The sequence below is a fragment of the Hoplias malabaricus genome, chromosome 18, assembly GCF_029633855.1.
Source record: "Hoplias malabaricus isolate fHopMal1 chromosome 18, fHopMal1.hap1, whole genome shotgun sequence".
NCBI lineage: Eukaryota > Metazoa > Chordata > Actinopteri > Characiformes > Erythrinidae > Hoplias > Hoplias malabaricus.
In genome coordinates, this window is record NC_089817.1 from 8,032,731 (window position 1) to 8,050,678 (window position 17,948).

The window sequence follows — 17,948 nt, forward strand, 5'->3', positions numbered from 1 at the left end:
AGCAAAGAAAAGTGGCTACAAGGGGCTCACGAAAGTTCTAAAATGACCCAAAATAAATTTTACGGCCTGTAAAAGTGTTTTAATGCAGGAAGCGATGCATGCGCTCGACCAAATGAACGCAGCTGCTCTGTAAACATCAACATAAACAGCTCTGGTTAAACACGAGGCGCCCGGGCTGGGCAGCTGCACAGAGGGTGACGCTATGTACGGCCATGAGAATTACTCAAATCATGTTTGGCATCTCGTGCTGAATTTCATGCTCGGCCTGTGAATAGCCCCATAATCATTTACTGGAGGGAGGGGTGGAGGAGGGAGGGCAGAGAGTGGAAATGGACGAAAACATCTGGCTTGTATTGTCAGATGCACACATCTGGAAACGGACAAAACATTCTCCTTATCGAGCCAAGAGACAGCAGCATGGTGAGGAGGACAGGGGCCACGTGGTCTTGAGGAGCAGATGAGGGAATAGTAATAATAATAATTATAATAATAATAATAATAATATAACAGAAAAAAATCCAATAAGGAAGAAAAATAGTGAGGCTGCCGGCAACTAAACCAAGTGTTTACATGCATGGCTACATGCGTGCTTGATAGTAATAAAAATGCTAATGCCGTCTGGATTACTGGATTAACTGTAGAAGCGTTTGCCTCCCAGTGATGGGGATGATTTATGAGGGAAAGGAGGCTCCCTGTTTTAAATGGGCCATGGCTTTGGGAGTCAAATTTGATTTCAAGCGAAAAGTGAGTTATGATTAGCGTGCATTTCAGAGACAATTAGGTGCAATATTGATGAAACGACGTGCGGTCCTCATGCACCAAAACGGTCTGGGAATAGAATCAGTGTTTGTGCCAGGGACTGGAATTATTCCCACTGCAGCTACTGCCACAATACATCAACCGGCTGTCACTGCTGTAACACCATCTCTAGGAATGAGAGCGGAATGAGTGTTTAACAGGGATGGATTATATTGTAATTCCAACATTCACTTTTTCAGTACTGTATTTAAATCTAGTAGAATGTCCCTATAGTGCACACTAGAGCTGGACGATTCGGCCAACATTTATATCGCAATATTTTTCTTAAATTCTGTTAATACGATATAATTCTGTTATCGATATGAACAATATTAAAGCCATAGAATAACTGCCAAGAACCGAAAACAACACGACATTACCATCAAACAACAGCCTCTTGGCTTTGTCAAAATTAATATTTTTAAACTAACTTTAAAATTGGGCGCAGTGATCTGACGGCAGTGCCCTGTAATGGCCGTCAGCCAGTGACAGATGCTGTAAATAATGTATATTGAAATATTGAAAATGTGTTTAAAAATGATATTGAAACATTTTATATCATGATATATATTGATATTCAATTATTGTTCAGCTCTAACATACACTATATTAGAATTAGAGTTATTGGCCAATTTGTTTTCCGCATTTACCCCAATCCGTGCGGTGAAACACACAACTACACACTAGTGAACACTAGGGGACAGTGAGCACACATGCCCGGAGCAGTGGGCAGCCCTAGGGAGCAGTTGGGGGTTAAGTGCCTTGCCCAAGGGCACTTCAGTCATGACCTGCCGGGTCTGGGGATCGCAACCTTCCGGTTATGAGCCCTGTGCCCTAACCACCAGGCCACAGCTGCCCCAAAAGGTATAGCCACCTGTTATAACGATTAGTTTATGATTAGTTTTAATGATTTGTGTTAAGTTTAAGATTAAGGTTTTCACACTTTGGGGTGGTTTCCACAAGCCTTGCCCTGGAGCATTGTGTAGTCCAGGACTAGGCTTAATCTCTGTTTGGGAAACTACCCCTGGATTGCCAGAACTCATATGTACATGGAAAGATATTTACTACACATTTTACGAGTGACAGTTACAGTTAGTACACATTCTCCAAAATGTTTTTTTTAAGAATTCACCTTGAGACCTGCTTCCGGTGATTAGTTTAAAGAGAGTGGATAGAATTGGCTTGGCATTGAGAATGGCAATTTTCCATAGTGTATGTGCCTGAGTAGGAGAAGGGACTACTGTTGGAGTTGTAGCGCCTATAGGAAGAGGCTTGATTTGCTGCCTTCCCATTCCTCTCCACAGTGGTGCCCTCCTCTGTTTGCCCTGTTAGGTCATTTACTCACTCAGTCAGGCATTCATTGAGTTTTTGTGCATGGGGCAAGCGTTCCTCCCCCTCAACTCCTGCTTCCATTAAAGCTTAAAGGAGGCTGAGAGAAGGCTAGTCCCGTATTTGTCCCGGAGTGGACTTAAACAACATCGGCGCAGTGTTTGGGAGTCGTAAAGAGCGCTCGAGCCGTGCCAGGTCAGGACTCTGCGTATAAATCTAAGCCAACTGTGCGGCTACTATGAATAGTTAAGATGCAGGAGAGAGGGAGGAGGGAGGGCTGGAACTTACTCAGCTCAGGGCATCTCTTTGTCCTCGTGTGTGTGTGTGGATGTGAGTGTGTGTAGCTAAACCGCAGAGCAAACACTCTGATCCTCAGCCACCACTGGGAGGGAGAAAGAGAAAGACCACTCTGTTGCACTCTGCCCATTTCCCATAAACCCCCAGCTCAATGGGGCGGCCTCGGAGCCACTCACCCCGCATTGGAGGGATGTTTTTTTCCCCTCTAAACACTTCCCTGAGATGTGGCGCAATGTGGTTTCTCACAAAAGAAGCCGGTATGATGTCGAACAGATTTCCCCCTCAGTGGGGAAGAGGGGTGTTAGTCACCACCGCCTTTTGCGTATTTCCCCTCGTTCTGATCGAACGCTTTTCTGCCGCTATTTGTTTGTGCTAATCCCCAGTGGCGTCCCGTTCCGAAACAGTGTCTCAGTCAACACGGCAACGTCGAGGCTATAGGCGCAGTTCCGATTTTGTAACTCAGATCGAATCTGTTTGAACAAGGACCCCAGGGAAGCAGATCACTGGGATATGAGTTTGAGTCAGGCCATTAGTTGGGTTTCCATCCAAACATTTGCAAATGCACAGAAAACAAGTGCGAAATAAGTCATATTTCAATCCACTACAGTTGTTGGGCTCTTGCGATAACGGGCAGCATTGAAACAAGCGAGGTGGAGAGTTTTGAGTGGGTTTTTGCTTTGATTAGAATTATTTTACAGCTTTTTGTGATCTAGTCCAAGGCTGAGATATCCGTGACTGCCCTGATGCACCCTCCCTGATGACGTCCACCTTACACCTGCGTCAGCAAACGCAGCGGACAGCTCTGGGAGAAGATAGTGCACAGTCACTGTTCAGACCGGTTTTGGGTTTGGTATTTCAGAATATCCAAAGCAACATTTGAAAAGCTGTGTCTAAATCAGACCAAAGAAATCCTGCAGAATGCGTCAGATCCAGCAAAACATCAGGCAACGTGCTGGACGCACTTCTTATCAGAATGGGTGACTCCATACTTGCTTCTCGAAGCTTGTGTGCCACTTCTATTGTTTAGAACTTGTACTTAATGTTTTGATTGGAAAGAAAATGAACCATTTGTGGCCTCTCCGTCGGTGGTGCTATGAAATCAGAATCACAGGAATGTTCTTAAAGCATGGATTAGAGACAGGGAGGAAGTCCTGTAAAAGTCTGCAGTCACAGGCAGTCACTCTTTTTCCATCTTGTTTGAGTTGCAATATTTGGGTGTTTTTGAAATTTTTGGGGCTTTTTCCATTCAATATTTTTTTATTTATATATTTATTTGATGCACATTTACAACATTCACAAATGCTGGTTTGCTGGTAGTTAGTCTTCCCCTCCAAGTATGTTGAGATGTCGAGTGGTGTGCTAGCTCAGGGCTGGCTCACATTTCTCGGTGGCAGCATATATCTACCTTGGTAATAGTGTATGTTTGTGCCAGGTTTGAGTGTGTTTACTTATACCCCAACATCATGCTGCCTTTTCTGATCTGCAGTGAAACCAGACCCTCCAGAGAAGGTGGTGGCGAAGCCCATCCCCAACCACGTCCGGCGGCTGGAGGTGACCTGGAACAGCCCGTCTACATGGCCAGACATCGACTCTTTCCCACTGAAGTACTTCCTGCGCTACAGGCCGCTCATCAGAGACATGTGGCAACACGTAAGAGCCGCTCAGTCCTTTTCCCTGCATTCAACGTTCATTCCTTCAGTTTTCCGTCATCATTTCTGTCAAATCAGAGTCGTGAAGGCCGTTATCATCATCGCGTCTGCGTACGAGCACACAGCATGACAAAATAGCTTTCCTTCAAGGCCTGAAAACAAGAGAGAGCCTGTGTTTAGTGGACCACACAGCATGAGTGACCAAGAGTCCACTTACACTAGGCCAATTCATGCATCTTGAGATGGTGATCTGATTGCTCAGACACTTCTGGAGGGGGACTGAGACGTACTAATGTTGAGCCAAGTATAAACGCAGCTATGGCTTCAAGCTCCATGTTGTCGCTTTTGACAACAAAACCATAAAAGCGGGAAATAACTGAAAATAACAGTAATTTTACCAGGGAAATGTGAAATGGGAGTCAGGGTAAAAGGTTTTATTTTAAGCTGTTTTGGAACATTTCCACTGGTCCATTTATGATCGCAATGATCGCACAGAGTTAAGGGCTGATGGCAATGAAAAATATGTTAAAATAAAAAATTAAATGATCACCAATGAAATCCAGGTGGAGGAAACAAATGGATGTATGCTCGGCCGTGTCAGATCTATAATACTCTGGGAGGGAATAAATCGTAAATAAAAATCTGTACCTGTGGCCCAAGGCCCTGGAGACTGGATGAAGGGGGCTCACAGATGCATTGCTGTTAACTGTGCACTGCCATGGCTTCGATCCAGGAGGCAGAGCTCTGAGCCAAGCCCTGAGGCGGGTCTATGGGCACATGTCTCTGCTCTTAGTTCGACCCCTCAGTATCTATTGGTGCAAGCTCAGTGAGACACACCTGCCAATGGCACAATGGTATAAAGGGTGAGAAAAGAGAAAGGCAGGCAACTCAGGGCTTGCTTGGGACCTCTGCCTCCTGCTTGGGAGGCTTTGGAAAACCAATGGCAAGGCTTTAACGAGACCCCCGCCTATCCCATCTCTGTAGGCTCAGGCTCCAGAACCTTTATATAATGGGAACTGCACAGAACATAATCACTGGCGCTGTATCACCTCAAAAGATCCTGGAACAGAATTCCTTGGATTTGAAAGAGATACAGGAAAGCAGTGCTGGAGCCAATCGATTTCTATCAGTCTAATAGGGAAGCGTTTATGAATAAATGGAACATGGACAAATCTTCTGTGGGCATAAGATATGAGAACATTATGTGGATGCCAGAACTGTCGATAAGCTCCAAGATGTTGACCACACGGGGTACAATTAAAGAAGACATTACAGTAAAATACACTGGAGTACAGGACAGTACATACACAGAATGCAAAACATGGCCCAAAGCCCAACAACAACGTCCAATACGATCAATACACAGAGAAGAACAGTCTGAGGCTGACAGTATAATGTACAGAATGGGAGTTAGCAACCACCATAAATTTGACCAGCTGATTTTCTACTGGCTATTTATGGAGTTTAAAACAGCAGTATGTACAGTATGATGTTTTACAGTTTTTTAAAGATCACTAAGATCTATTTATTTCCCTACATTCACAGAACTTGTATTTTATTTATAGCAGACAGGAGTTGTTAGTTTTTAATACAGTATTCAAAGTGGACACACAAATCACTTCTTAAGTGTATACGCACATCAATGTGTGTATCAGGAGCCTACCAACCCACACACTGTGATCAAAGTCCATGCAGTCAGTGTGTGACCTGCCTAAGTCTGAACACATGGCATAGAACGAGCCCTTCTGAGTTGGTGCTGTTTGTCACTATTCTCGTGTGGAAGAAGGTAAACAGATATTTTCGGAAACGCTGATGTCACACAACGTGCCTGTGTCTGGCTGAAACTCCAATAGCTCCTCACTCCCTGTATAGTGAAGTACATAAGTCATTATACTACAGTGTACATGCAGTTAGCACTAGATTACACGTTCCTACATATGAATCAGTCATGCTATATTAAACATAAATAATGCACTATTAAGGTCTAGCTTCAGTAATGTCATGACTTGAATAGTACACTACATAGGGAGTATGGGGTGATTTGTGATCAAACCGCTGTATTTTCTTATGCTTTGTGGTGTTTTGAGCTCTCTCTTTAAGAGGTACTATGGCCCCCTACTGGACTGGCATGAGAATGCAGCTGTTTTCATATTCGTCTGGACTGGGATGTTTTCAAAATTGAAGGTGCGATAAAAATAAATAAATAAGGCAGATCCATGTGGGCGGGGCCTGAGTCTCTGGACACACATTTATGGGAGAGCACAAAGACAGAGCTGTTCTGACAGGTGTAGAATGCTGCTGTTTTATTTGGTCCTTGTGGTATTTTGACCAAAGCATGTCACAGACATGTATTTAAGACTCCAGAACTGTGTTCATTTTGGAAAAGCGGGGTTTTTCTAAACGTCCCCTTTAAAGAACCTGGTGCTTTTTAAATTGTAACTGTTTGTGAAGGTCTTATAGTGTAGTGCAGCATCTTTTAAAAAAAAAACAACTATCCAAGCATTTATAATAGCAGTAGCGTCGGCTAATAGAGTCCCCTGCCAAATATTAACTGTAATATAGCATCTAGTGCGAGAAGGGGAATTTCCACAAATCTCCGTAAACATCACCCTTGAGTCCAGTAGCAAGTTCACAGAGTTCTCCAAGCCCAGTGACTCGGTCACTGTTGGAGATGCTCTTCCCCAGATGCCATGAGAAAACTCTTTGAGTCTATAATCTCTCCTTCAAGAGGCCTTCGAAAGCTCTTAAGAGCTGGTTGGCCTATGCCGAAGTTAGTCAAAGGCTTTAGACCAATCAGACCCCGAGGGATTTACAGTAGGGCTCACAGCTGGTGGAAGATGCCTCCAAGCTAAGGCGAAAGCACCGTGAACAGGATGTTTCTGATTGGGTTCTTCTGAAGGGAACTCTAGTTAGATAGCAGGTCCAGACTATTTCTGAACATTTGATTCCGCCTAGTGGCTCATGCAGGTGGCATTTGAGGCTCGACAGTAAACAGCACTGAAATTGCTAGGATTAAGATGGAGATCTGTGAAATGCACCACCACCCATGGGTGATAAGGGGTTATACAATCTGGATCTTGCACCTGCTTCCACAATAATCTCCAAGGCTTCCTCTGTGCGAGGGACTGGTAATTGCTTTCTCAACCTCTCCTAATCTTACAAATGAAACACTGGCTGATTTTGCTTGACAGGTGTTGTTTCTTTAAGGTGCCCTTTGCACTGAGGCATTCTGTACAGTACGCAACGTATATGATATCCAAAAAAGGGGGGTATATATATATATATGGGGTCACATTGAGAGGAAATGTATGTTTAAATGTAGATAAGGCATGCACCAGAGGCAGTGAACAGACACAACTAGAATGGCAGGCAACTATCTCAGAGTGGCTGGGCTTGGGTGCTTTGCTCACAAGCACCTCAGAGTTGATTGAGGAGCCGGAGCTGTTTCTTCATTTCCCCCTGCAGGTCGAGGGGATCAGACCAGCAACCTTCTGGTTCCAAGTCTACCTTACTAACCATTAGTGAGTCTTAAACATGGACAGTTTTGGAAACACATACTGTACAAAAAGAGTAATGAAGTGATTAGCCATTAGCTATTTTATTTAATAGTTTGTTTATAAAAGATTTATAAAGAAATCCTTAATTTCATCGGGCATTGACCTCTACAGTGACCTTTGTAGCTAACCGTTTCAACTACAGGCTTATTGAGCTTCAGTCACTATTATAGCAGTATGATTAAAAGATGTAATCATATAGTTACATATAATTACATAGTATTTACATAGTAATATGCACTGTGGATTTTTTATGCATTCAATTTTCATCATATAATATGTCTGCTATGTTTAGGTTTCCAGAGCTTTGAGTAATTAGTAACATCAAATTACTTACTATATCTTAGTGTTCTTAGTTCCTACCATAAATCATTTGGTAATTACTATGCTAATAATATGTAGTTGCATATTTGTAACACACATTATTTGAACTGTAGGCCACAAATTAGCCCTTGTATTTTACAGAGGACATAACAAGGACAGCAAGCTTTTTCTCCATAAGCTTTTAGAAGCATATTCAGTCGTGTTCACTTTAAGGTGGATGTCTTGTCTGCTCGTCGGAGGCCCTAGTTTCAGTCCTGCTTCACATGTGCTAGCACTCACTGTATCATTGTGAGGGGCTTTGGGGAGATGAAAGAGGCAGGTTGGAGAGTAGGAAGCCATCCATTCTGCTGAGGAATGAGGGACCGACACAGACATCGCTGATGGATGAATGGCTGGGGCTCGCGTGATGTTTCAAAGGCAAAACTATGCCACAGACAACAGTTCGCTGTAAATGATTGGTGGACTGTGTATGGATAGCATGTGCTATATTCTCTGCTGCCATTTCTGCTGTTCTGGAGGCTTTGAAATTTGACTGGATTGTAGTCAGGGGGATCTGAGCACATGCTGACCAGCAGATAATGGTTATTTGACGTCCTGACTTTGAACAGTTGCGATTTTAAAATGGTGGCACATGTGCGTGGAGAAGGGAATGGGTTTGAGGTTCAGTGTAGCCTTGCTGAAGAATACTGTGCACATAACACACTGTACAATGCAGTGAAAAGACGTATACACCCTTATTGTAAAATGTCAAAGCTAGTGTGTTATGCATTACTTCCAGCAGGAACAAGCTGTGTTCTGCTCTACATCTCTGAGCTGCTGCTGGCTCTAGTGTAGTGCTCCAGATATCTGTGACATATTGCACAGTGTGGGATAAGAGCTTTGTGTGTTCTGTGGCATTGGCATTCATATAATCGTGGAGTAGACATGTTATTTCTGCTGTATTGTTCAGATGAATGACTGCAGTGAGAAGCTCAATAGATCCATGTTCTGGCTCAATTGCCATTGATTGTCTGGAGGCAGGAATGAGGAGGAATCGGCTGCTGGAGAGTCTTGACAAGCTCTGACATGTTTCAGAGGCCTTTAAAAGGGGAGCTCGGCCATCACCGAAAGGTCATACAGGCGCTAAGCTTCCTGCTTCTGTATTATTAGCTATTCTGACAGTCACATATATTTTAGTGGAGTGTGTCTGCGCTCAGGTCTGAAAAAAATAAAGTTGTATGACAAATACAAATAAAAACAGTTAGTAAATTTATTAGAATAGAGTAACTGGCAGAGCATTTGTTGTTATTCCACAGTGTGTGGAGGATAATATGTAGATGGTTGCTACATGAAGCAACGAATGTCTTTGTAGTGTAACTGTAAGTAGGAGTAAATGGCTGTAAATTTGGTGTCCGTCTGTACTGCAATAGCAGTTTCTGAACTGAACAGCTAAAGCTCATTATGTTCACCCTTATATCTATAAATCAATGCCCCCAGTTTAAACAGGAACATTTATATGTTGAGGATATATCCAGTCATTCATTCATTATCTGCAACCCTTATCCAGTTCAGGGTCGCGGTGGGTCCAGAGCCTACCTGGAATCATTGGGCGCAAGGCGGGAATACACCCTGGAGGGGGTGCCAGTCCTTCACAAGGCAACACACACACTCACACATTCACTCACACACTCACACCTACGGACACTTTGGAGTCGCCAATCCACCTACCAACGTGTGTTTTTGGACTGTGGGAAGAAACCCACGCAGACACAGGGAGAACACACCAACTCCTCACAGACAGTCACCCGGAGGAAACCCACTCAGACACAGGGAGAACACACCAACTCCTCACAGATAGTCACACGGAGCGGGAATCGACACCACAACGCCATTAAATGATCAGACACCACTAATTTTACATTTAATGTAATGCCATATTAAATAAGCCATATTTTAAAGATATACAACACTATTTCCGTCAATGGGAAGTTGAAGCAGGATGACACAGATGCTCGGGTAAAAGAAACATCCAGCAAGATGTAATCCTAATGCAATTTCCTTTTGGAAAATGAAGCTGATGCTTAATGAAAACAAATAATGGCAAGAAAACCAGCTTATATTTGTCTTGAATGTTGTTAAAAGGAAATATTAATGTTTTGTTTTTAAAGGGTAAACACTGGTCCAAATTTTGCCAGTGTTTTCAGCATTAAATTTGGAATGAATAGATATTGACAAAAATAGTCATGAAAATTCATAAGGTTCCTGAATTGTATACAGAACGCTTCTTATTAGCATTTCTCTTAATATCCCAGCTCTTCTGGATTTGAGCATTGAAAACAAATGCTTTTTGAATTGCAGATGTATAAAATATGAAATGTGCTTGTATATTTTGTGGGAACGAGCAAACGCCAAGAATTAGCTGTTGCTCTTTGTAAGAAAGGCTTGGCATGGCTGTGAGATGACCACATGTGCTTCATGCTTTTGCTCATGCTGTAGCCCTGTAAGAGCAGTAGACTGGAGGATGGACTGAGCATGAGGAACGATGGAGCAGGGGGAGGGGCAGAGTGGAGCGCAGCAGACTGTGCTTCTTCATCCTCTTCCTCCTTTCATTTTCGGAAATAATGCACTTCGGCTCTGATTTTCTCAGCACCGCTCGGCCACACGAGAAAGGACTGGCCTGGCAGATTGTTGGAGTGGACGCAGGTAGCACAACAAATCTGTCTGACAATGGCTGGAGCTGCTTCAGCTGCTTTTCCCAGCGCTCTGTCCTGTTTCAGGTGATCAGGACCATGTGACATGTATTTATTTCTTTTTGTCCTTGAAAGACAAATTACAGCAATGGTCAATGAGGGATGAGTCTGATGGCAGAATGGAGCGAGATATAGCTCAGCCAGAGCTGGAGAATTCACATGGATTTTCAATATTTCATGGTTGTCCATAATAATCATAACGGGTGTTCAGTGGGTTCTAGAATGCCTCCAGCTAAGGCTTCAGCCAATACATATTAGGGAGAGAGTCTTCCCCGGGCTATCCAGGTTTCTGTGTATGTGAGGGGGGTTTTATTTTCTGTTTTATACAATAGAGATTTCTCACTCGTTCCCACAGGGACCAGTAACCATTCAGCATCTTCATTTTAGGAAACACATAAAACAGTTAAAGCTGGTGAATGCACATGTATTAAACACATTTACCGGGTGACTGTCTGTGAGGAGTGTGGTGTGTTCTCCCTGTGTCTGTGTGGGTTTCCTCCAGGTGACTGTCTGTGAGGAGTGTGGTGTGTTCTCCCTGTGTCTGTGTGGGTTTCCTCCGGGTGACTGTCTGTGAGGAGTGTAGTGTGTTCTCCCTGTGTCTGTGTGGGTTTCCTCCGGGTGACTATCTGTGAGGAGTGTGGTGTGTTCTCCCTGTGTCTGCGTGGGTTTCCTCCGGGTGACTGTCTGTGAGGAGTGTGGTGTGTTCTCCCTGTGTCTGCATGGGTTTCCTCCGGGTGACTGTCTGTGAGGAGTGTGGTGTGTTCTCCCTGTGTCTGTGTGGGTTTCCTCAGGGTGACTATCTGTGAGGAGTGTGGTGTGTTCTCCCTGTGTCTGCGTGGGTTTCCTCCGGGTGACTGTCTGTGAGGAGTGTGGTGTGTTCTCCCTGTGTCTGCGTGGGTTTCCTCCGGGTGCTCCAGTTTCCTCCCACAGTCCAAAAACACACGTTGGTAGGTGGATTGGCGACTCAAAAGTGTCCGTAGGTGTGTGTGTGTGTGAGTGAATGTGTGTGTGTGTCTTTGTTGCCCTTTGAAGGACTGGCGCCCCCTCCAGGGTGTGTTCCTGCCTTGCGCTCAATGATTCCGGGTAGGCTCCGGACTCACTGTGACCCTGAACCGGATAAGGGTTACAGATAATGAATGAATGAACAATTCAAATGAATAATAAGTTTAGTTTGAAGAATAAAATGGACACTAAAAGGTATACTTATAAACCTTAAGCATTTGGAGACCCCTCCTAATGATTGCTCATGATTTTCAGGCACACTCTAAGGTAAGAGGTCTATGCAATCAAGCACATAGCCGTCTAATTTCCATAGACAAACAATGGCAGTTTGGGTGGACTATGTCCCCGTGCACAAAATGAGTTCCATAAATCCAGGGTTTGATGAGTGTGGTGTGGAAGTGTTCCAGTGGCCTGCACAGAGCCATACTTCTACAATGGGCTTTTATAGAAGTGGCTGTCTGAGCTGGTTATAGGTGTGATATTAACAGGGACCTATTATGAAGAACTCTCTTGTTCATTGCAGCTGCACATTCATTTGGGGAGCTGGAGCTGCCAGAAACCCACTAACTTTGAAAGAAGACCACCCAGTCTGTTTTCTGTGGTCTGCCTAAGTCTAAGTGTTTCTGATGTTGTGCTACATGTTACATGGAGGTTAGTCCCGCCTCTTCATCCGAGTCTCTCCAATCACAGCACGGCATCCATGTTAGGGGACAGCACAAAGACGAGGTTAAACAGAACAAAGCAAACAACACGCATGGAGAAATAAGAGTATTGATTAAATATGGACAAAACATGGATGGAGAACCAAGGAAATCATTGAAAACCCAAAACGTCTCCTGCCCTCTACTCACTCCTGGGCTCTCGCGCTGCACTGAGCTGTGGCTCATTCTGATTTAAAGGCACAGGCGCTGAAACCGATCGTTCTGAACAGGGCTGTGTAGACAGGGGGTGAATACCTAAGGGCTGTTTTGTCTGTGAAATCTGTTTGGAAATGATTGGGACATAAGGCGTGGTGGTGGGCATTTTGTGAAAATGAAGTGACTGCAGTAAGAATCCCAGACAGCTGGGTAAACCTGACTATGTCTGATAGTTTTTTTGTGATTCCGGCAGCGCAGACAAAATGCAGGCTGGGAAAGAGCAGCTTTCTCTTGGATGTAATATAATACACAACAGCATTGGATCAATTGAACTGTTGTGTTCCTGCACCTATTTACTTTGGCCTTTATCGCCCGTTGTCCCCACAGCTCCTACAAGCTCCAACGTTTAAGAGAAGGGACTTTAGTCTCATGTTTGTTGTCCTCTATTTTTTCCAATATCCCCAAACAGATTATTTTTAGACGGACACAGGTCACTTGCCTCTGGTGCAGTGGAGATTGGTCGGACGGTTTAAGCAGGATGTGCTTAGAAAAACATGGCAAAAGCTATTCAATAAGTTTTAGAAAAATGGAGGAATGGAAAACAGGTGTCTCCAAAAATCCTTTCAACAAAGGTTTTATTCCAAGTCATTTTGGAGCATTTTTATTGGTCCATTCATAACGAGGGTTTCATACATTGTGGATGTGAATGGGAAAGAAGCTGTGTTCAAATGATTTAGTAAATTATAAGTCATCAATATGGAGATTAGTGTATTTAATTAGACAGTGATGATATAACATAGAACTCCATTACAAAATGAATATAACTGTGACTGGACAAAATGGATTATTAGCATATTTCCACAGGTATGTGTGAGTGTGTGAGTGACTGGGTGAGAGCATGACCTTCTCCACAGGTGTGTGTGAGTGTGTGAGTGACTGGGTGAGAGCATGACTTTCTACACAGGTGTGTGTGAGTGTGTGAGTGACTGGGTGAGAGCATGACCTTCTGCGCAGGTGTGAGTGAGTGTGTGAGTGACTGAGTGAGAGCATCACTTTCTGCACAGGTGTGTGTGAGTGACTGGGTGAGAGCATGACTTTCTGCACAGGTGTGTGTGAGTGTGTGAGTGACTGGGTGAGAGCATGACCTTCTGCACAGGTGTGAGTGAGTGTGTGAGTGACTGAGTGAGAGCATCACTTTCTGCACAGGTGTGTGTGAGTGACTGGGTGAGAGCATGACTTTCTGCACAGGTGTGTGTGAGTGACTGGGTGAGAGCATGACTTTCTGCACAGGTGTGTGTGAGTGTGTGAGTGACTGGGTGAGAGCATGACCTTCTCCACAGGTGTGTGTGAGTGTGTGAGTGACTGGGTGAGAGCATGACTTTCTGCACAGGTGTGTGTGAGTGACTGGGTGAGAGCATGACTTTCTGCACAGGTGTGTGTGAGTGTGTGAGTGACTGAGTGAGAGCATGACCTTCTGCACAGGTGTGTGTGAGTGTGTGAGTGACTGGGTGAGAGCATGACATACCGCACAGGTGTGAGTGAGTGAGTGTGTGAGTGACTGGGTGAGAGCATGACCTTCTGCACAGGTGTGTGTGAGTGTGTGAGTGACTGGGTGAGAGCATGACCTTCTGCACAGGTGTGAGTGAGTGTGTGAGTGACTGGGTGAGAGCATGACTTTCTACACAGGTGTGTGTGAGTGTGTGAGTGACTGGGTGAGAGCATGACCTTCTGCACAGGTGTGAGTGAGTGTGTGAGTGACTGAGTGAGAGCATCACTTTCTGCACAGGTGTGTGTGAGTGACTGGGTGAGAGCATGACTTTCTGCACAGGTGTGTGTGAGTGTGTGAGTGACTGGGTGAGAGCATGACCTTCTCCACAGGTGTGTGTGAGTGACTGGGTGAGAGCATGACTTTCTGCACAGGTGTGTGTGAGTGTGTGAGTGACTGAGTGAGAGCATGACCTTCTGCACAGGTGTGTGTGAGTGTGTGAGTGACTGGGTGAGAGCATGACATACCGCACAGGTGTGAGTGAGTGTGTGAGTGACTGGGTGAGAGCATGACCTTCTGCACAGGTGTGTGTGAGTGTGTGAGTGACTGGGTGAGAGCATGACCTTCTGCACAGGTGTGTGTGAGTGTGTGAGTGACTGGGTGAGAGCATGACTTTCTACACAGGTGTGTGTGAGTGTGTGAGTGACTGGGTGAGAGCATGACCTTCTGCACAGGTGTGAGTGAGTGTGTGAGTGACTGAGTGAGAGCATCACTTTCTGCACAGGTGTGTGTGAGTGTGTGAGTGACTGGGTGAGAGCATGACCTTCTGCACAGGTGTGAGTGAGTGTGTGAGTGACTGAGTGACTGAGTGAGAGCATCACTTTCTGCACAGGTGTGAGTGAGTGTGTGAGTGACTGGGTGAGAGCATGTAATCCCCTGTGATGGACTTGTGCCTTGTCCTGTGTGTGTTCCCAGTGATTCCATGGCTCCAGACCCACCGTGGCCCTGATCAGAATGAAGTGGTTGCGTACTTTTTGGTACCTTTTTTTTAAAAAAAACCCATTCAAGGTGGAGAGACACCTGCAGTTCTATCTAGACTGTTCTATCATAACGACATGCTTTTGTTGTGGAGCTAGAAGATGTGGATGTACAGGGTCAGATATCAGCTCACACACACACTCACACACAGATATTGACTATCTGACCATGTGTCCAGGGCAGCATTAGCCCATTAGCGTGTGATGTCAGCCTGGTGCAGCTGTGATATCACTTTACACTCACCATCCATCTCTGGCACCCATTCTGTCAATGAGTCATGATGCTGTGAGCACTGAGAATCCTGCTCCGGCTATCTGTGTGTGTGTGTGTGTGTGTGTGTGTGTGTGTGTGTGCACTTTATTACTGCCAAACCATGACAGTTAGAGCTAGGCCCTTTAGCTGGAGTCATAAATGTCCACTATGATAATGTTCTTGTCCTCCAGCACCTCTGTGGGATTCCACTACTGTGTTAGCACACAGTTATCACTGATTCAAAAAGGAACTGAATTACTGAGTTATATTCTGATACTTTCGGATTGCTTAGATATTTAAGGCCAAGTGATCAAACTGACTCCTTGAAATATAGGAATACTTTTGGATGTATTCATTTTAGATGTGTATCCTTAATCTGATTAAAGAATTACGTAATGGAGTCTGATTATAATCTGATTACTCGCCTCATGTAAAATGTACGTTATTGCGTTAATGTGGTCATCTGTGGCCTGGACATATACAGATTATACAACCCCAATTCCAATGAAGTTCCAAAGAATTCCCAGTTCCCATTGTGAATTCCCAATAGATTCTCAACATACAATTGCAAGGAATTTAGGGATTGCATCATCTACAGTCCATAACGTCATCAAAAGACTCAGAGAATCTGGAACTTTTATCTCTGCAAGTAATCAGCAACGCCGACAACCAACATTAAATGCCCATGACCTTCGAACCCTCAGATGGCACTGCATTAAAATCTGTAACGGATATTACCACATGGGCTCAGGAACACTTCAGAAATCCATAGTCAGTGAACACAGTTTGTCGCTCTATCTACAAGTGCAAGTTAAAACTCTACCATGCAAACAAAAGCCATACATCAACAACACCCAGAAACGCCGCCAGCTTCTCTGATCCCGAGCTCATCTGAGAGGGACTGACGTAAAGTGGAAAAGTGTCCTGTGGTCTGAGGAGTCCACATTTCAAACTGTTTTGTGAAATCACGGACGGCGTCTCCTCCGGGTCAAAGAGGGAAAGGACTGTTCGGATTGTTATCAGCGCAAAGTTCCATCAGCTAAGTTCCCGAATGCTTATTGAGTGCTGGTAAAAGCAAAGGTGATGTAAGACAATGGTAAACGTGCCCCTGTCCCAACTCTTTTGGAACGTGTTGCAGGCCTCAAATTCTAAATGAGTGAATATTTGCAAAAAAAAACAATAAAGTTCATCTGTTTGAACATTAAATATCTTGTGTTTGTAGTGTATTCAATGGAATATAAGTTGAAAAGAATTTGCAAATCATCGTATTCAGCTTTTATTTATGTTTTACACTATGTCCCAACTTCATTGGAATCGGGGCTGCAGTTTTAGGTGATCAGGTGTTTCTCTATAGAATTGTACATGTCTGGTGTTGAATTAGCTTATTTTGCTTTGTGTGTGTGTGTGTGTGTGTGTGTGTGTGTGTGTGTGGAAAGGGGTTTCATGGTATGTTTGAGTTCCTTGGGTTTGCTCTGCTTGGTTTGTGAGAGCAAATAAAGCATTATAGTGCATGGTTTGATGTGAGTGACTGTGTGTGTGTGTGTGCGTGCGTGTGTGTGTGTGTGTGTGTGTGTGTGTGTGTGTGTGTGTGTGTGGGGATAAGTGAGTGATGTTAGTATGTTGACTCTATGCTCAGTCACGCAGTAGCCTGGCCCAGAGGCTGTGAGTGAGTGAGTGAGTGTGTGTGTGTGTGTGTGTGTGTGTGTGTACAGAGACAGCAGGTGGGATACTGAAGTCTATTCCTCAGCCCACGGAAAGCAGTACACTCAACCTTACTTACTGATCTAATCACAGTGTAGCACAGAGAGCGCAGAGAGTTTTCCTGCCTCTCTGACACTGACAAACACACACACACACACACACACACAGTGGGTGCAGTGGGGCCATTACATATACTTCCATTCATTTAGTTGCGATTTACTCCGACCTTCTCCATAGGTACCTCCAGAGTTGTCTTCTCGTAGCTGAAGGAAGGACAGACCCAGATGTTGATCGTTTTCCGATCTGAAGAGAGACAGTGTAGTGACGGTCTCCCGTCTCTCAGATAAAAGCTTGACGTGCTGTTTATCCGAGGGTGTTCTCGGCCTAACCCAGAGTCCCCGCTGAGGCTCGGAGAGATGTGGAAACCAGATGACCCCTCCCTGAACGCTGCTGTATAATTCACACTCTGGTTTTATTCCCGAGTATTTTATATTTTTTCTGCCTGGTGCTGCACTGCTATTGCCTCCTCCTCTGCCCTGGCTTTAATGGGCTTTTGTGCTTCTGCCAGAAGTCACTCTCATCCTCCAAGCAGCACTTACATTAATCAATAGTCCCCAGCATTGCAGTGCCATTAGCATGGCAGAGGAAATTAGAGGCAGAAAAGAGGGGTCTGTCTGTTCAGACATCAAGCTCATGACCGTCCACCCGCCCCAACACACAACACACAACACAACACGAGGACATACTCCCCCCCTGCCATGCCCTCCCTTTGCCCCCGGGCCTCCATCTCTCTTCTTTCTTCTCGTATATTTCTCTCAATGTTTTTGTTTGTTTGTTTTATTTGTTTTTTATTATTATTTGTCTGTACTTTCTCACTCTCTTCTACTTTTATTTGGTTCTCTCTGTATTTTAAGCAATCTGATAGAGTGTGT

General features: G+C 44.5%; 1 protein-coding gene across 2 annotated transcripts in view; it reads left to right on the forward strand.

Annotated features, from left to right (window-relative positions):
• cntfr (ciliary neurotrophic factor receptor) overlaps positions 1 to 17,948 on the forward strand; it is a 222,495-nt gene that overhangs the window by 180,249 nt on the left and 24,298 nt on the right. For both annotated transcript variants that reach the window (XM_066651361.1, XM_066651360.1), the window contains exon 6: positions 3,911 to 4,074. In XM_066651361.1, the coding sequence (XP_066507458.1) occupies positions 3,911 to 4,074 (164 nt within the window). The remainder of the gene's footprint in view (positions 1 to 3,910; positions 4,075 to 17,948) is intronic.